At 43.9% G+C, this 20,620-nt stretch overlaps 2 protein-coding genes across 2 annotated transcripts in view; one reads left to right on the forward strand and one right to left on the reverse strand.

Moving 5' to 3' along the window:
* The window catches only part of LOC136677912 (BMP-2-inducible protein kinase-like), a 38,945-nt gene extending 35,966 nt beyond the window's left edge, over positions 1–2,979 (forward strand). The window contains exon 16 of the mRNA XM_066655617.1: positions 384–2,979. Coding sequence (XP_066511714.1) covers positions 384–1,759 — 1,376 coding nt within the window. The 3' untranslated portion in view covers positions 1,760–2,979. The remainder of the gene's footprint in view (positions 1–383) is intronic.
* Positions 2,980–3,903: 924 nt separating this feature from the next.
* LOC136679170 (progestin and adipoQ receptor family member 3-like) lies at positions 3,904–14,797 on the reverse strand. Its single transcript, XM_066657539.1, has 7 exons — positions 14,555–14,797; positions 13,309–13,531; positions 12,876–13,038; positions 12,011–12,166; positions 6,737–6,934; positions 5,041–5,131; positions 3,904–4,946 (listed from the first exon to the last, which is right to left on the reverse strand). The coding sequence occupies exons 2-7, from the start codon at positions 13,494–13,496 to the stop codon at positions 4,804–4,806; spliced, it is 939 nt and encodes a 312-aa protein (XP_066513636.1). The 5' UTR covers positions 13,497–13,531; positions 14,555–14,797; the 3' UTR covers positions 3,904–4,803.
* Between the last annotated feature and the right edge of the window lie 5,823 nt (positions 14,798–20,620).

Here is a 20,620-nt window from a genome sequence, read left to right on the forward strand (position 1 = left end):
CACATTAAGACACGGCCCATCTGTACCGATCCCGTCTTTAGAAGCCGCAGTGATTAAGGGGAAAGTGCTTGTATTCTGTTAAAGTGAGTTCAAATAAGGTATTAAAGGGATCTGTTCACGTTTCTCTGTGTGGAGTTCAAACATAACACACATTATTTTAACTCCTATCTCCTTTTCCGTTTTATTTTTATCATTTTCTTTTTCATTCCTGTCAGGATCTGGCACACACAACAGAGCAAGAAAATGTAGAATCTGATGTTGCTCTGTGGTGTGTGCGCCAGATCCTTACACACAAGTCTGAGCTTTTTTTGTGTGTGTGTGTGTGTGTGTGTTACTGAACATTATTGTAACTCAAATGTCCTTTTCTATTTTATTTCTATCAGGATCTGGCACACACACGACAGAGCAACCAAATGTAGAGTCTGATGTTGCTGGACTAGGTACTTTGGAGGAAGCTGCCAAGGTACAGGAGCCCATGAAAAAAAGCAGCTCCTCTGGCTCACTGCCTCATAAAGCAGGGGAGGAATCGGACAGTGATTTTGAGTCAGATCCTCCCTCACCCAAAAGCAGCGAAGATGAAGAGGCGGAGGAAGATGAAGGTCTCAATAGTGAGCCGGAAGACGCTGAGCCAGAGAACCTGGGCCAGAGGCCTCTGCTCATGGACTCTGAGGACGAGGTCGAGGAGGAGGAGGACAAGCATAGCTCTGATTCGGACTGTGATCGGAGGAAAGTGAAAGCTTGCGCAGGGAGACTCGTGGGCGATAAAGCGTCCCTGTTTGCAAAGGAAAATGCCAGAGGTGAATCTGGAACCAGTCTGATCACCCCTCCCGATTCACCACGCGCTGCCGTGCCTAGCACAAGTGAAGTGGACGTATTTGGCGCAGTGCCCTTCGTTGGCAGTGGTCAGCCCAGAGCGTCACCCCCAGAGAGCACAGATGTTTTTGCCAAAGCCCCTTTCAGGCAGGCAAGCCAGGAAAACACCATGGAGGAGATTGATGTTTTCACCAAAGCTCCCTTCAGCAGGAACCTCTCCAAGTCCAGCAGGAGTAGTGATGCTCCCAGCGGCCAGACGCCACCCATCTCCCCTGCCAGCGTGGACGCGTTTGGCTTCTCGCCCTTCCAGCCCAGCCACGCGGCACTAACTTCCAAAAGCCAGGAAGATATCTTTGGCCAAGTGCCTTTTGAGGAGGAACAAAGCCCACAGCAGCAGAAGCTAAAGCAACGCAGCCTCCAGAAACTCTCCTCGCGTCAGAGACGCACAAAGCAGGAGGCCAGCGGCGGGAACGGAAAGCGCCACCACAGCACACCGACCAGTGGCAGGAAGAGCAACAAGCCCAGCTTCCGCACCCCTGAGCGGGCACGGCGGCACAAGAAGGTGGGCAGAAGGGATTCGCAAAGTAGCAATGAGTTTCTCAGTGCCTCCAAAGAGAACATCAGCATCTCGATGGGAGAAGTTAAAGAGAAGGGAACGGCGTTGCCTTCTGAAGAGACCTTGTTGGATCCCTTCGGAGCTAAACCTTTCCACCCACAAGATGGCGTTCGGCATGGTCAGCACCCGGGCCTAGGTGACAGCAAAAGTGACATCAACACTGCCAACAGATCTCGGACTGTCTCCCTTCCCGCGGCGTTTGACGGGAACAGAATAGATGACTTTGGGGCTGTGCCCTTCACTGAATTAGTGATCCACGGTGGGAGTCAGCAACCCCCACAATTGGACCTTGACCCCTTTGGCGCCGCTCCTTTTCCCTCAAAGCAGTGAATGTCTCGTCTTCCGGCGCACGCGGAGTGCACTCGCGCAAACGCTGCTACTTTTTATGCAAAGTCGATGCGACCATTTGAAATTTACAAGACGGCAGCTTTGTGGCGTGATCTCAGTGTCTCCCCAAACAGATCATGGGCCTTTTTCTTTTGTAGTAAACCAACTTTTACAGCTTTTAAACTATTTTAATACTTAACTTGACTTCTTCAGAGCAACTTGTTTTTCCCTGAACTTGACTTGAACCTGTGTAAGGATGTTTTTAAAAGACTGTGTGCTTTACATTTAGTCTTCACCTGATTGCTGAGAAGCCTTTTATGCTGCATCACAGTGTACTCTGAGAAAACATTAGCAACACGATGATGATAATACGCTGTCCTTGGTTTTTATTAGATTTAGTACGTCGCTAAATCCGGCATCGAAGTGCGTGCTCAATCATGGACCTGCAGATGGTCATCGGTGTAGGCTGTTGCTTCCTGATAGATCAGTTTCACACCATATTGCCTTACATGGGTATGCTCCACCCTGCTTTACTGTACCTCGAACACAAAATGGCTGCTGTGGCGCGTTCGCGTCGACAGAATCATTTCAGCGTAGGCCTTTCCCACTCTTAGTTAATGTACTATTTTCTATGCAGAATTCAGCATTTTAAGTGCATTCACTTCATAGGGATTTTCAAGTTGTAGCCATTTTTTTCTTCTCTCTCAAAATACTAAAGGGATTTACTGAAGATTATATTTAATTTTAATTGATGCTCCTTTAGTCCTAACCCCGGTAATCAGACGTTACATGGAAATAGTTTGCAGTGTTTATGCAAACAATAAATGAAGCTACAATCATTAAAACCTAGCCCTCTTCAAAAAAAAAAGGACCAGACTTAATGAATGTATTTTAGTTTTCAGTTCTACACAAAAAAGGCCTTGGACAGAAACCTAATTTAACTGGAACTCAAGAGGAAAGGGCGATTTACAGAATAAATCTAGAATATCGTTGAGTCTTACAGCACTTCACCTTTGAGACTAAAGCAACATTGTTTGGAAGCTTCCTTCACGAGTCGAACTGTTAACATTGCAATAATGTTTTTATACTTGTTTTTGTGCTACACTGCTCTCTAACAATGCAATAAAATATTGAAATTCTTTTTTTTTTTTTTTGAAACTTCAGGTCTTTTGTTTACATTTATTATCGATGTATAAGGTGTGTGTGATCAGAACTCAGGACAAAATGGCGAATACAAAAAAATGCACAGAATACAAACTTTATCTGGAGTGGCATCAGTCGTGTGAGATGAACCTGAAATGTTGCACTCGACATTTACATTGACAATAAATTAATATTCAGTGACATCAGGTCTGTTTTGCTTGGCTCTAAATACTGACACTGCACCTCAACACGCAGAGACTGAAGAAAACGTACAAGAAACAACAGCTGCAAATACTACAGAGTAAAAAGGAGACATGACAGTAATAGAGTTTTAAAAAAATGAGGTATAGCTTTTTCGTTTTTTGACGTTGCAATGAACGTTTTGTAACAGATTTAAAATTTCACTGTGAACTAGAGAAAAGCATGGCCTTTACGTTAAAAACGGCATACAAATGTATACAAAATCAAAGTTAAACATTGTGTATGTTTTTGTGGGAGCCTTAGGATCACAGATTATAAATCTAATTATCAAAATCTTTGGTACATTTGGCTTAGCACTGCACAAAATCCAAATCCAACTGGGCAGTTTGTGTTCAGAAAGTCATTTAAAGTGGTAACTTTGTGTTCATTTATATGCTGATTATATCCACCTTAATTCCACCTCAACAGGCGAAAGAGACTGGAACGGTATATTCATAAACCACACCGCAAAAAAATGAAATCTAAGCAAGTAAAATTTACTTAAATCTAGTCTAAATATCTAGTGTTACTCATCTGGAAATGTTCGTAAGAATATAATACGATTAATTAACTTATTTTTACCTGTTTAAATAATTCTTTTGCGTCTTTTAAGCACCTGCCAATGCAATAAAACACTTTCTGTAGATGAAATGATTTAAAACAAGTAAAAATAAGCTAGAAATAAGTTGAATAATCGTATTATATTCTCAAGACAATTTCCAAATGAGTAATACTAGATATTTAGACTAGATTTAAGTAAATTTTACTTGTTTAGATTTCATTTTTTGCAGTGCATTCTTGAAACGACTACATATCTGTACTCATTCATAAACTCACACCCTGTCACGCTCTTGAACAAAACACACCTTAATAGACTGGCTACACCTTCAATGCTTTACATTCTCAAACAATGGCCAACACTGATGAGAAACAGCCTGAGGGCGTCCAGCTGCAAATGGATGCATTCATTGCCCGGAAACTGATTCTCCAACACACAAATTAAAAGCAGGAAACCTTGGTGTGAAAATCCCTCCCACATCCCAAATAGTGCATTTTTCTATGATGCGCTTTAATACTAAAGCATCTCAAACTAAACGGCTAGGCACTTTGACAATACTGACAACAGTGGCTGGCAAAAACTTGGCATATGGAACTGGATTCCGACATGATTCCGACAGGATCTCACCTGAAATACAGTGAGTGAAGGGAAGAACATTTACATTAAACAAAAACCTTGTGATTTTAAAGACTTCACCCTCATCAATGTGACCCTTCAATATTTCAGAATTTCTCTGTAACTTATAACGAGGGAAGAAAGCCAAATAAAAAACCAACAACCAAAATGTCTGATGTGAAATGCACCATTCGAGAAAAACACATCTGAATTCTTCACAAGGAAATAATGAATGACCCTTGAACACTGTCTGAGACGTTATTTTCCAATGACACATAAAACTCACTGGTGATTCTAGTGAGTCAAACGGCTACATTTGCATTTTAAACATGACGCCTGGTTCCTATTAACAATGTCTTAAAAAATCTGCTCTGGTAAGTTTCTCTGCAGTGAAGCATTCTACATCAAACCAAGACGTTACATTTCAGCATCTAAAATGAACAAAAAAGGTTTTTTTTTTTGGGGGGGGACCCCTCAGTGCACTTCCCCTTTACGTGTGTTGAGGGTAGTCAGGGCAGGGGTGTGTGTGTCTGTAGTTAGTGATCAATAGTGCAGACTGATGCCACCAGTAGAACAGGAGAACCACCAGAATGTGCCACAGTTGGTGGCTGGAGCCCATGTAGTTCAGCTGACCTTTAGGTAAAAGCAAAAAAGAGCAGAGGAGCATTAATTACCTTCACTTACATAAAAAAGAGACTAAATTCTCCTGTGGTTTAGGTCATTTTACCTGGGAAGTAGCGCTCTGGGACTTTAGAAACATAAAAAACAAAGGCAGCAGCAGCAAGGAAGTACATTATCAGCACTCTGGGAACAAATTCCTAGAAAATAAAAAAAATCTAAAAATCCAAGAACAAAATCTTTTACTTTTCAAATAATCTGCATTTCTCTGTAAAAAGAACAAAGCAAAAACACATCTGTGCCATGGTTATTTGGCTGAGCAGTTTGTAGGGGGATATCTGTACCGTAATTGCAATATGCATTAAGTTAATGTTAATATTATTGATCACTCCACACTGTGTAGCCCTATTCAGAACTAGCCCTTTGGTTATTTAAAACATTGGTTATTTACGACAGTCTACTGCAGTACTGTGGCCGAACGAGCACAGCTAGGGCTGGGCGATATGGCCAATATTTATATCAAGATATATTTCTTTTTGTTCAATAAAAGTCGGGCGGCACGGTGGTGCAGCATGTTAGTGTCGCAGTCACACAACTCCAGGGACCTGGGTTTGAGTACCGCTCCGGGTGACTGTCTGTGAGGAGTGTGGTGTGTTCTCCACGTGTCCGCGTGGGTTTCCTCTGGGTGACTGTCTGTGAGGAGTGTGGTGTGTTCTCCACGTGTCCGCGTGGTTTTCCTCCAGGTGACTGTCTGTGAGGAGTGTGGTGTGTTCTCCCTGTGTCTGCGTGGGTTTCCTCCGGGTGACTGTCTGTGAGGAGTGTGGTGTGTTCTCTCTGTGTCTGCGTGAGTTTCCTCCGGGTGACTGTCTGTGAGGAGTGTGGTGTGTTCTCCACGTGTCCGCGTGGTTTTCCTCCAGGTGACTGTCTGTGAGGAGTGTGGTGTGTTCTCTCTGTGTCTGCGTGAGTTTCCTCCGGGTGACTGTCTGTGAGGAGTGTGGTGTGTTCTCCCTGTGTCGGCGTGGGTTTCCTCCGGGTGACTGTCTGTGAGGAGTGTGGTGTGTTCTCCCTGTGTCTGCGTGAGTTTCCTCCGGGTGACTGTCTGTGAGGAGTGTGGTGTGTTCTCCCTGTGTCTGCGTGGTTTTCCTCCAGGTGACTGTCTGTGAGGAGTGTGGTGTGTTCTCCCTGTGTCTGCGTGGGTTTCCTCCGGGTGACTGTCTGTGAGGAGTGTGGTGTGTTCTCCCTGTGTCTGCGTGGGTTTCCTCCAGGTGCTCCGGTTTCCTCCCACACGTTGATAGGTGGATTGGCGACTCAAAAAAGTGTCCGTAGGTGTGAGTGTATGAGTGAATGTGAGTGTGTGTGTCGCCCTGTGAAGGACTGTTGCCCCCTCCAAGGTGTATTCCCGCCTTGTGCCCAATGATTCCAGGTAGGTTCTGGACCCACCTCGACCCTGAACTGGATAAGGGTTACAGATAATGAATGAATGAACGAACAATATAAGTCCGATATAGAAATGAACAGTATAAAATCCACAGAAAAACATGACATCACAATCAAACATACACCTATTGTCAATATTTTTAAACTAAATTTTTAACTGAGTGCGCTGAACTGACGACAGTGCCCTGTAAAGAACAGCAGTCAGTGACAGATACTGTAAATAGTGTATTCCAAAATATTGAAAATGCAGTTAAAAATTGTATCATCATTTTTAGAACATTTTATATTACGATATGTATCGATACTGAATTATTGTCCATCTCTAAGCACACTACAGCTGACGATGAGCAGACTGTGTTTACTCTTACCTGTACAATAGCAGAGCTGAAACCTCCACTGAGCCACATCCAGTGGAAGGTAGGGATGAGACCATAGCCAGCTACAGAGCAGAAGATGACAGAACGCAACATCTGCCAGTTCTTGGTCAAATAATGAGGGTGTATCTGGGCGAAGAACAATCCTAGGGTCATGGCCAGAACGGTGACGAGGTAAACCTGCCTCCAGTACTGGACAAGACAGAGAAGAACACGAAGACCAAATCGTCATATTAAAACATGCATGCTTTCAGGTGTCAAATCACACCCAAAGAGTTAATCAGAAAATTATACACAATCAGAAAAACAATTAATAAACTATACTCTTACTACAGCAATTCAAATAATTTAGATGAACTGCATCACAACGGGGCAGCACAGTGGTGCAGCAGGTTAGTGTCACAGTCACACAGCTCCAGAGACCTGGAGGTTGTGGGTTCAAGTCCAGCTCCGGGTAACTGTAAGGAGTGTGGTGTGTTCTCCCTGTGTCTGCGTGGGTTTCCTCCAGGTGACTGTCTGTGAGGAGTGTGGTGTGTTCTCCCTGTGTCTGTGTGGGTTTCCTCCAGGTGACTGTCTGTGAGGAGTGTGGTGTGTTCTCCCTGTGTCCTCACAGACAGTCACCCGGAGGAAACCCACACGGACACGGGGAGAACACACCACACTCCTCACAGACAGTCACCCGGAGCGGGACTCGAACCCACAACGTCCAGGTGTGACTGCAACACTAACCTGCTGCGCCACTGTGCTGCCACACCACACAACAGTTACCATAAAATGACAAAAGAGCAGGAGAATGCGTGAAGTTTGATTACAATTATACGTTCCAAATAAATGCTATAAAACTTTTGCACACCTAATATTTTAATAGAATGCTGGTTGAATCACACAATGACAACACTGTAATGCGCTCTAACCCTTAACAGAGGTGTGGTCTGCTCTCTCCTGCCACATTGTGTTGATTCTATAATGCTATAAGTCGATGTTGTAAGACTCTGTTATCTCAATTATAGTGTAATAATGTAACACAGTACGGCATTGGAATAATTACTGAAGATATGTTCAACTTCTTCATTCTAATGTCATTTAACATACCAGATTATAACCCAAAAAAAATCAATGCGTGTTTGACCATTTCACTTTGTAATCACAGTAATTTGCATTTTAATAACTTTCACGTTTTTATGTTTGTTTGTTGGTTTTTGTAAGTTATTTGCCTATTATGTATTATAATAATTGTTAGTTTATTGCCATTTTTATGGTTTATTATAAAATAGAACCCTTCAGGTCAGTCCTGCTCATATGATATTTCTTCTAAGCAGATACACGCTGCCAAGTTACATAGCATTTACTTGCAGACTGTATGCACCAAATGCACCGAGGCGAATTCCTAGCACATGCAAAGCCAGTGACATGATTCTGAATCTAATAAATCTGAAAGTATCCCACACCACCGCCTAAATAAACTTGCTTGTGTGCTGGATGGAGAATGTGAGTGTGAGAGAGAGAGTAAAAGAGAGAGAGAGAAAAAGAGAGAAAGAAAACAGTCTCTCTTTCTCTTGGGGGACTTGGCTGATTGAGTAGTCACCCAAAAAGCAAAGCTAAACACTTGGCAGGGGGAGAGTGGAGATGGCTCACCCACGTGTGAATGTCATATGGTGGGGAACAGGAGTGACGGAGTGGGTCCACGAACGCGGCCATCTGCTTTGGGCTGGAGCAGATTTCCACCGCATTCTGGGGCACAATAAGCCAGCACTTCCAATATGTGGAGGGGTGGGGGGGGGGGGGGGGGGCGAGCGCGCAAAAACGACATGGCCAATCGCCGCGGCGCACCGCAAAGAGCAAGTGGGAGTTGGGGGACAAGAGCTAGCTGCCTGCATCGGATGTTCCAGATCCAAGTTTCTCTGAAAGCTCTGCTCGTCGTTTTGCTTGAGACAAAGGAGGCTCTGTTCTCTGCCAAATATGTTTAGTCAAGCAGTCGAGAGAGAGAGAGAGAGAGAGAGATGTTATGCCGCCAGCTTTATAACAGTATAATACTACAGGACAAATGTTGAAAGGACATTTATTGTAGTGTGAAGACTTACAGGCACTGCTTTGAGAGACAGTAAACGTAAAAAGAGGCCATTTCAACACGTCTGAGCCCTACACATAGAATTCATGGCATCACACACAAGTGTGTTTTCCCCCGCAAAAGGTGAACTCTTGCTCTGTATCTGTTGCACAGGTAGCATATGCCCACAACAAAAGCAGGGCGACCATCTGCTGCTAGACCGCTATGGGACGACGATCCTCAGGCCAACTAATTAATCTACCCCCGTCTGAATCTTCGTCCCACACACACACACACACACACACACAAGCCACAGGCATGCTGTAAACACTCATCTTTTCACGTCCATCACAGGGGACAGCTTACTTCCACCTGAACTGAAATCTGCCTAAATGCCAAATCTGCAGACTTCACGCTAACCCTAAGAGGAGTGGTGTGCACACCTGCCCCATGCAGCTTAGTAAAGTAATATCAGCCCTGTTCAAGCCCATAAGTGATGTTATGATGCCCTAAAGCAAGTTTATTCACACCCATTACCACCTGAACATTTCATGCAACTCTTATATGAACTGTATTATTATAGAATATTAACAACATAGTCCAATGTACACTATAAATATCTAAATGTTACTGAATACAGCTGCTTTAATATGCATCCCATGTGAACACAGATGTTCAGTTCTGCAGGCTGTGGACCATTAGAACCATGTTCTCTGAAGTGATGGACCTCCATCCAATATTTTTGGGACAAACATCCTTTTAGAAGAAACATTCACGAGCTATTGACCATATGGTGTCTCTCTAGTTGATCTAATTAAAATACAGCTGTAATATTAATTCATTAATTCATTCATTATCTATAACACCTACGGACACTTTTGAGTCGCCAATCCACCTACCAATGTATATTTTTGGACTGTGGGAGGAAACCCACACAGACACAGGGAGAACACGCCACACTCTTCACAGACAGTCACCTGGAGGAAACCCACGCAGACACAGGGAGAACACACCAACTCCTCACAGACAGTCACCCGGAGCGGGAATCGAACCCACAACAGCTGTAATATATCATTTAATACGGACGTAAACTTATTTTACAACATAACAGCCTGTGCTGCTCCTTCCCCTTTCTTTGCAATTTATGAACAATAACACTTTTTCATTTGAGGTGTGCACTGAAACTCAAACCTGATTCCATTCAGAGTGTTTTACAGCTGTTTTGCTTAGTGCTTCTGTTACTTGACAGAAAATTGTGAAGTATTAAACAGAATAATGAAACCTGAATCTGAAAGCAGTGCTGTCACTAACTTAACTGGTGTAAGGAAGATCTGATACTGACATTTGTTTCTTGACACTGTCCAAGTCCTCCCACCAGCAGCACTCGAAATATCATCACATGCTCTACACTGTACCACTGTGCTTTTCAGATGCTTATACTCGCTCACATATGCTCAATCGCCTTATCACTGATAGCTCCTCACTGCTTCACACGAGGTAGTATTCAGTGCTTCACCTGGGCTGTGTCTGAAATGTCCTAAATACTACAGTGGTCATATTCTGAAGGAGGACTGTTCCGATATCTCCAAAGTTGTAATTATTCTGGTTAACAAACTGTAGCGCATCAGAATCCTGGCAATGAACTGACGTCTCTACCTTTGAAGCATGTCTCAATTTCAGCTTCCTTCGTGTCAAAAAACTTCCTTCATTTAACTTAAGAGTCTCTGACACATGAGACCACAAGGGGAACATAAATCGACGTAGCTAAAAGATGGTAATGTGTGTGCTGTAACACATGGTAGCCTGGTGGTTAGCGCATTTGCTTCTCACCGCTGGAAGTCCTATCTGGGTGGAGTTTCCATGTTCTGGTGTGTGAGTGAATGAGTGTGTATGTGAATGAATGTCTGTATGTGTCTGAGTGAATGTGTGCATGCCAAGATACGGCTTGGCGCTCTATCCTGGGTAAGCCCTGTAGTCCTCCAGGTGGATGGTCGTTCCTGTTTAAGAGAACGCTGTGCACTTCTGGCTGCTGCTCCTCAGTTTTTTTTTCAGTGTGTGTGGACTGAATGTAATGGTGTTCTGTGTAATGCAAACTTGGGTTTCTAGAAGAGACGCTATAAGTGTAATGATAATTAAAATAAAATAAACATGTAATGTACAGGGCGGCACGGTGGTGCAGCAGGTAGTGTCACAGGGACCTGGAGGTTGTGGGTTCGATTCCCGCTCCAGGTGACTGTCTGTCTGTGACTGTGAGGAGTGTTGTGTGTTCTCCCTGTGTCTGCGTGAGTTTCCTCTGGGTGACTGTCTGTGAGGAGTGTGGTGTGTTCTCCCTGTGTCTGTGTGGGTTTCTTCCGGGTGACTGTCTGTGAGGAGTGTGGTGTGTACTCCCTGTGTCTGCGTGAGTTTCCTCCGGGTGACTGTCTGTGAGGAGTGTGGTGTGTTCTCTCTGTGTCTGCATGGGTTTCCTCCGGGTGACTGTCTGTGAAGAGTGTGGTGTGTTCTCCCTGTGTCTGCGTGAGTTTCCTCCGGGTGACTGTCTGTGAGGAGTGTGGTGTGTTCTCCCTGTGTCTGCGTGAGTTTCCTCCGGGTGACTGTCTGTGAGGAGTGTGGTGTGTTCTCCCTGTGTCTGCGTGGGGTTCCTCCGGGTGACTGTCTGTGAGGAGTGTGGTGTGTTCTCCCTGTGTCTGCGTGGGGTTCCTCCAGGTGACTGTCTGTGAGGAGTGTGGTGTGTTCTCTCTGTGTCTGCGTGGGTTTCCTCCGGGTGACTGTCTGTGAGGAGTGTGGTGTGTACTCCCTGTGTCTGCGTGGGTTTCCTCCTGGTGACTGTCTGTGAGGAGTAAGTGTGTTCTCCCAGTGTCCGCGTGGGTTTCCTACGGGTGACTGTCTGTGAGGAGTGTGGTGTGTTCTCCCTGTGTCCGCGTGGGTTTCCTACGTGTGCTCCGATTTCCTCCCACAGTCCAAAAACACACGTTGGTAGGTGGATTGGCGACTCAAAAGTGTCCGTAGTGTGAGTGTGTGAGTGAATGTGTGTGTGTTGCCCTGTGAAGGAGTGTTAATGCAAGACATATTCAAATGATTTGAATGTCTTAAATGTGTCTTGGTACCATTTACACCTGCATTTGCTATGAGGCTAAACCCCCTACAGATACAACCTTCCTAATCGATATGGTTTAACCATTGTCTTAGACATATGTTACAAATCTGTTTTGGCCGTTACATACGTTATTGCAGTAAAAGGCGTAGAACACGCCAAGAACATAGCAGCCCAAGGTCCCGATGGAGATCCCAGCATAGTCCAGAGCCATCCAACGCCGACTGGTCTTTTCAGAGCGATGGCAGCAGAACAGGTGATAACCCACTGAACACAGCATGCACACCTAAGCAGATCAGGACTGGTGAGACATGCCGCCAACTGGCTTTTACATGGAGTACCACGTTGACACATTAATGAAAGAACTTTAACACAGATTTTGTGTTTGTAAACAAGCGCCCACCCAGTTGTGAATTTAATTTAATGTCAGAAAGGTTCGCCCACAGTTCTGTGCTTTCTTCTCAAACATTCTTCTGTTGTATGAGGTTCAGTCTTAACTCTACCTTTCTTATCAGCAACTCCATATTTATTGTAATGCTGGTTTTTTTCCCCCACTCTGAAACTTTTGGCATGACTTTCAAAGTGTATGTTCTGGGAATTAGCAGAGTCTGTGCTACATCCGTATGCTTGAGGGAGTAGCTGCCAAAGGAGGAGGATGCTATTTTTCTTCTTTTCTACAACTTCTAAAAACAGAACACTCGCACTCTACCAACTATAAGAGAGTTATTAGAAGATTAGTGGATTTTAAAATGTAATACATTGAAAATATCTGCCTAAATTCTTTTATTTGACCAACAGAGTCTTTGTTTTAATGCCTGAATTTATATTTAGAGTATTTACTGTAGCACAGAAAGTACACTTGTCAAATTTCCCTGTTCACTAATGAGCATGGTTTAGGTCTACCCGAAAATGCCTGTATGGCTATATGAATACAATAAGCAATGAATACTTCTAAAACAATGTACGCTGCATGCTGTGGAACTATAAAGACACACCTGGAAGCAAAAGAGGCCTATGGAATAGATGACATAGTCCTCTCTGGAAGCTCCAACCATTGGTAGCACAGACACCATGTCATAAACTCCCAGTGAGAAGAACAAGAAGAAGCCTAGCAGATGGCTCCAGATATTCACAGTCTCGTTGGACAGGATAAAGAGACTATAAAAAGAACACAGATTAATTGACAGAGGATAATATTATTCTGTATAATAATTATAAATAGAATATCACGATTGACGGGCATCAGCATCAAGTAGATATCGACATCAGATACTGTCTGGAAAAAGTAGGAATCCAGTCCAGTTCGGTAATAAGTCTCATAAATGATTGCATGCCATCATTTCTTCTTCTGAGGTACTAAAATGTGATTTACTAGAGTGAGAGATATTTTGAGTAGAGCTTAATGATCATCTTGAGCTAGGTACTCACCTTTTAATGCACAGTCGAGATGTGAGGTATGCCCTGTATCCATCTGTAATGTAAGGGTTTTCTCTCAGAAAGCCTGGCACCTGTTCATAAGTGTACAGACGAATACCTCTGGGAACCAGAACGGGCCAGTACTGATAACTGCCCAGTTCTATGTACTGTGTACTCTTCAGCACTTTAGCTGAAGGCATTTTGTCTTCACACAGTCTCACACATAGAGCGGGAACTAGAGAACGAAATGAATTCAGGATTAATCACACCATGTAGTGGACAAAATTGCAATCACGCAACAAAAGACTTGTGGGCTGCTGAGGACTTTTGATGTGACAGTCCACAAAGTTACTAAATCCTGTTATACACACCCTAGCCAATTATTAATTAATGAACCTAATTATTCTGTGTTTTCTCAGCTCCACTGACAATTTTACTCCATGTGTAGTTTTACAATTACAGACTGTGACACTGATGTGGTGTCCTGTGACCACTGGTGAAGGACTAAAGGATTAACAACACAATTTACAAAATCTACATGATGGATCAACAAGGCAGGTTTGTCTAACAAGAGTGTCTAACAGTACTGCTGTGTCTGATCCACCACCAAAATCAAACCTGTTCTGTGCCGGGGATATTTTTGGTCAATAAAAATAAATCATTGGCACCTATGAGTAAACTAAAGTAAAGCAAAACTGAAGTTGACAGTCCAACTTTCCAATTCCACCTTAAATGGCGCACATACAGCAGTCCAGTGCCAGCACGAGAGCGTACATACTAGACTCTTTAAGGAGGAACGGAACAATTGAAATACGAAGCTAACCCTCGCTTCGTATTTATCTTAACTACAGCTTGAGTAAATTTGGGTATTAACAAAAGAACCGACGAGAGCTTGTCAAACAACATAAATTATACAAATGAGTTCAACCACCAAAGCCTCAAGGCAGCTGATTTTCGGCAGTGTCATAAAATTAGCATCAGACTCTCAAAAAGAGTCAGCTACCCTCGTATTTCGGCACAAATATCGGCTTAATATCTATTTTATCGGACTGTTAAAATTAGGGAGATAATGGAGGGAATCCTGGTTCAATTATAGCCATTATTTAGAGAATACGGCTTAAAAATAGGAGAATATCAGCTAACATTAGCTAGTTATCTAGAGCTGATTATAGCTAATAGCTAACATTTCCCACTGTCCTTTTTCAGGCGAGCCAGTGTGTTCTCTCTTAATCCCTCGGTCTTTTCACTCTTTACTCACCAGTGAATCAGCTAAATGTTTGTACTGGACACTCCATTTGTTTATTCCGAAGTGTGATTCATTTAAACCCACTTGGGTTCTGCCCCATTTGGATGGCTAATCTCAGCCTACAAAAGCTATCAGCAACGCCCGCGTCCCAAATCGCCCTCTACTCCCTACAAAGTGCACTGCGTATGTCGTGAAATCTTGGTTTTAACATTATTAACTACCCTAGAAACAGAATTCTCCCCACCAACATGTTTCCGAACTAGTTTATCTGGCACCACATCTACTCCCTCTTATCTGCTCCATGCTCCAGGATGAGACCCTTCTATTGCATCCTTCACTTGAAAAGAAAGCTCCAGGTTATGAAATTAAACCTTTGTGATGTGAAGTTATATATGGGGGGTGTTGGGATTTTACTTCAACTCTACATCTTTAAAAAAGTAGAAGACTAGTGGGAAATCTGAGAGAGTCTCAGTCAGTCTGGGCTTCATTACAGGGCGTGAAACCGAGGTGAAGGGCATGTTGACAGGGAAATGAAGTGAATACTGAATAAATAAATCTAATTTCTAATGAGGACAATCACACATCCGAGGAATCCCCATGAGCGAGGACTTTAACTGGCCTGAGTGGGCAAAACTCAGACATTCGGCTCATGTTGCACAGTGGGGTGATGGAATCGATCTGAGAGGGTCCTGACTCGCTCTTGAGCAGGCCATATTTTTTTGCGTCCACCATCAGCTCATTTGGATCAAATCGGAACGAGGGTGACCACAGTTGTTAGTTGTTATCGCTGCAGTTAAATCTGCACTGGAGTTGTATAATACCATATGCACAGCTTGTATAATCTCTATAGAAAAGACTTAGATGAAATGAGAGGCTCTGGATCAACTGCACATAAGCCAGAGTTCACAATACCCAATGCCAAGTGACAGCAAGAGACACCCCCCAGCCACACAACATTGGTCTTGGAGAAGTGGAACTGTGTTCTCGGTTTAAAGATCTAGTCTAATAACCTCTTGGAAGCATAGAGGCTGTTTCTGCAGCAACAGGAGACAAACCACTTATTAATATCCTTCTTTTGAGAAGAAATGTTGGATGCAAGAGAGAAAAAGTAGAAGAAATAAAAAGAAAAAGAAAGAAACAAGAAGAAAAATTAGTAATGCTTTTTAATCCCTTTGTGAACACACAGACAGACACACACACACATGCACCACACACACTTTAAGGGCAGTGAGCACATGTCTACAAAGTTATGGACATTTAGAGTATGTGTCTTAGACTGAAAAGACAATCAGCGTACAATAAGAAGTAATAACAGTAAGGTAGTCAAAGACAGTAGTGCAGCCCAGAAGTGTTGCCTCACCCCTGTTTTGCGTGAACATAACCCTCTGAATAGAGGGACCACTGTCAACACAGGTTTCCATGAAGACGTATATATTCCAGGAACGTCTCAGGTGTAAGCTCCCATGATCTTCCTCAGGGGCAGAATCACACTTAGTCTTCCCTCAGCTTTTACACCCGAGATAATTGCCTTCTTGAGTGAGAGTGTGTTCTTCATTAACACTCCTAATTCACCTTTCAGCACATTGGTCTTCAACAGGCTGTCAAACGCTCTGCCAAGACGATTTGCCCAACTCAGGCAGTCCCACCATGGCAGCTAAGGAGCGCTATCACAATTTTCCTTCCAGTGTCTTTGGCCTGAGCAACAGTCTAGAACTGGATCTGCCAGTTTTCCGGCAGGAAAATACTTCTTTGTGAAAAGACAAAATTCACACAAAATATAATCAGACTGCAGGTACCAAATCCTCTCTCGTAGAAACCAAAACTCACTTCATAATTACCGTTTATTAACAATCAATTAACATCAACAACAACTCCGGTTCTTGAATCATTCCATCTAGGACTGTGGCACCTTGGTTATATCCAGTGAACCAGCCCCCTGGGGTTTCCAAGGATACATCGTCAGGGGGCATTGTAGGGTTGCTGGACTGCAAAGTTTCTGTGGCTAAATTCAGTGTCAAAACCAAAGATAAATGAACAAACTCAGGAGTGAGTCACAGTTTATCCACTGTTTTCAGCAGATTCAGATCAGAGTGATACATGATTCTCTCTGTTAAAATTAGAGCATTTCTGGGTCTGCCTCCAGAGCCGTCCTGCTGAGCTTGTGAACTCTAGCAGCAGAGGGGGAAAAAAAGCCAATTCATCACATGGTGTGCTGACTACAGTCTCAGAAAACACACGGACAGAGCATTTTCCTGTTTTATTTCCTTTTTATTTCCTTGTTCATTCATTCATTCATTCATTATCTGTAACCCTTATCCAGTTCAGGGTTGTGGTGGGTCCAGAGCCTACCTGGAATCATTGGGCGCAAGGCACACACAGTCACACATTCACTCACACCTATGGACACTTTGGAGTCACCAATCCACCTACCAACGTGTGTTTTTGGACTGTGGGAGGAAACCGGAGCACCCGGAGGAAACCCACGCAGATAGAGGGAGAACACACCATACTCCTCACAGACAGTCACCCGGAGGAAACCCACGCACACACAGGGAGAACACACCACACTCCTCACAGACAGACACCGGGAGGAAACCCACGCAGACACAGGGAGAACACACCACACTCCTCACAGACAGTCACCCGGAGGAAACCCACGCACACACAGGGAGAACACACCACACTCCTCACAGACAGTCACCCGGAGGAAACCCACGCACACACAGGGAGAACACACCACACTCCTCACAGACAGTCACCCGGAGGACTCGAACCCACAACCGCCAGGTCCCTGGAGCTGTGTGACTGCGACACTACCTGCTGCGCCACTGTGCCGCCCTATCTCCTTGTTGCCTTTCCAAATTAAGAATTCAGATAATGGGTCATTTCCTGTTTTCCATTTTCACCTTTTCAAAATAAAAACACAGACAAATCTGGTTCACTGGTCTTGCACCCAGCACACTATCAATGATTATACAACAGGTTGTAAACGAACCCAATCCGAAGATCCAGTGTGCGATAAAATTTTATTTGAGGCTCTGTGCTCTTTTTTTGGGGCTTCTTTAGCTTGACACACCCACAAAAGGCATCACGGTTCACTCTGAAGAACCTACTATTATTTGGTTCCAACTAGGAACAATCTTTTCTGGTTTGGGAATCAATTAATGTTGATAGTACATGCCAAACATCTTTACACGTTCCCTAGTCTCTGCTTACACTTAGCTACCATGGGTGTTGGTCAGCTGATGTGAGAGGTCTGGGCAGTTTGCCTTCTCCTCCAGTTAAGCTGTTCAGTTGTATATACTTTAGCAGCAGTTTGGAATAAAGTGGTGCAATGGTCTCATGCTCATCCCTATCCTCCTGAGGCTAAAGGTGCTGTGTGCAATCAAGGAATCTTAGTAACAACATGGAATTAGTGACAATTAATAACTGGGGAGAAAATTCTATAAAATGTAGATAAACTAATTTTTAAAGACCTTCACAAAAACTCAAAAAATCCCAGGCATAAGCACTGTACAAACATAGAGGTTGGCCCAGTGTTATGCTACAAAAAATGATAGCCACTTTTTTCAGATTTTACCAGCATTTTACCATCATGCCCCACACCCAACACCTCTGACTCTCATCTAGATTTCTGCACGCTGCCAGTCCCCATGTTTTCCATTTGTTCTGAAATTCACCATGGTACATCACCACAGACATGGTACAGTGACCACACAGAGTCCGGTCTGATGTCATGTTGAGAAACAACTCCATTTAAGCATGACTGTTTTGATCAAAAAATAATATTAATAATAAAAATGTTAGTCTCAGAATTTTGTCGAGTACTCTACATCAGCAGGTAATTGACCTTGAGTCCAATGTCCTTCATCTGTTCCTTCATCATCCCTCCTTAGAGGGTATATACCTCTCCAGGGTTCTCCAGATCGGCAGTAATAAACCCATCGTTCCATGAGTAGATAATAAGACAAAGTTTATGCAACCGCAGTCTCTCATCCCCTTGCTCCTGCCACATGATGCACCCTGCTGACATTGTTGACATCTGCCCTTTAATACAAGCCACTTTCCAAACATATCTGCCTCTCGTCTTAAACTCAGCCACCTTCCCGTCCCCTAGATGTTACATTTGATCTGGAACCCCACCACGGTAAGACACTAAAAGCCAGAGCCTTATCTCTGTGCAGACACCGTGGAGAGAGGCCTGATGTCATGCTGAGATGCAACACTGTAAGAAAAAGCTTGGCCAGCCTGACAGTGGTCTCGCCGAGCCCCCTCCAGCTCTCGTCGTCTTTATTTATAATCTCCGCCATGAGACATCTGCTGCCGACGAGCCTCGGCCCTGGCGCCCGTGCAGAGGGTGTGCGTCAACTGCTGGACTCCGACTTGTCCCGAAGTCTGGCTGTGTGAGACACTGCGCTTTGCTCCAATAGGATGGATGTCGGGTCCAATCCCACTCCCCGCCGTCTGACCAGAGAGAGAGGTCAGACCACTGTTTACTCAATTTGACCGCCTTTGTTTGTTTGGTGTCTGGTCGCAGGTCTATTTTTGGTGGTGGTGGTGGAGGGGCGGAGGCTTTTCTGACACACTGGGGCATCGCAGGATGGAGCTGATGAGGCCTGCTCTGCTTATTGCTGCTGATTTCCTGGTCCTTCCTTAACAGCAGGTGGTCAAACAGGAGCCCACACCGGCCTTGATGCAAAACACAACCGGCACTTCTTTGCTTTCGAGAAAGAGGAGGCCACATGTAGAGCGTGGGGGTAATACAAGAGCAGAATGCCATGGCGTCCACTTGAAAGGAATAACCAGGATGTGTCGAATATTGCTGGGGATGAGAAGGGTGCTGTTGCAAATCATAAGTGATTTGATTAAATATAATGTGTATTATTGGCATGAGGGTGGCAGCCCTATAAACATGTAGTAACAGCTTCTCCTACTGAGCTACTGGCTCTGACTTACATCTACAAGGTGGACCAATGAGGTAGGAGTGTCTAACAGAGTGGACAGAGGGTTTAAAAACTCTAGCAGCACTGCTGTGTCTGATCCACTCGCACCAACACACACTAACATGCCACGAGCACGTCACCTGCTCTGTGGTGGTCCTAACATTTGCAGGGTAAAAAGTGTGTAGAGTATTTGCAGAACTACAAAGTACTCCTGTGGCCATTGGAGCTGATAAAAAGCTGATTTCACATTCAGACGATGTGCATTGCATTATCCAAAAACATCTTTCCACTCCTGTCAGTCCTCTGTGTGTGGGTCAGTAGAGGCCATCACTGGGATTTAAAGGGCTTAGTCCTTTTGCACTTTCTAGAAGTTTCATCTTTATAACAATATTGAGAGAAGCCATGCCTTAATCTTGAGGCTTCCTTTTACTTTTATTCCACATGCAGTTATCTCCTCAATAAGATGTACATCTGGCCACAAGTCTATAATTCTGCAGAGAGCCAAAAGAAAAGGGAAAACAATTTCCACAATAAGCAAGAGATTAGGGGCGTCCAATGCGATTGTTCTGCTGCATTTAGCGCTGGGCGGAACGAGATTAATATTCTGTGATATTAACAATTGTTTGGCGTGTGTGACTTTTGCTGTCAGAACGGCGTTCTGTAAATCCTCGTTTATGGATAAAGTCATAAGCCTCTCCGTGTAGCACATCCAGACATGTTAAACCCTCTGCCAAGTATCAGCGCTGGGTACTTATAGCCCCCCTCCCCAAAGCCTGTCCCACAATGTCAAATACGCACTTTATTATAAAACTGATTGTAGACTATTAATGCATATTGCTCTTTCAAATTATCCTCTTTCCCCCTCCTTCACGGTTGACGTAAAACTGAACACGAAGAAGGGAAAGAGGGACGGTTTCTTTTATTTTGTTGTATTTATTTATTTATAACTCAAGAAACTCAAGCACAAACACTTACTAATCCACACAGTTGATGTACAACTGAAGCAGTTGCTAGTGGCTGTGAAAACGTCTCAGCAGATTTAACTACATGTTGGAACATTGCAGTGAGGATTTGATGGCCTTCAGCAATCATGAGAGCATGATTTACTTCCTACTAGCTGATTCTTGGTTCATTT

Source organism: Hoplias malabaricus, chromosome Y (genome assembly GCF_029633855.1).
Source record: "Hoplias malabaricus isolate fHopMal1 chromosome Y, fHopMal1.hap1, whole genome shotgun sequence".
Taxonomy (NCBI): Eukaryota; Metazoa; Chordata; class Actinopteri; order Characiformes; family Erythrinidae; genus Hoplias; species Hoplias malabaricus.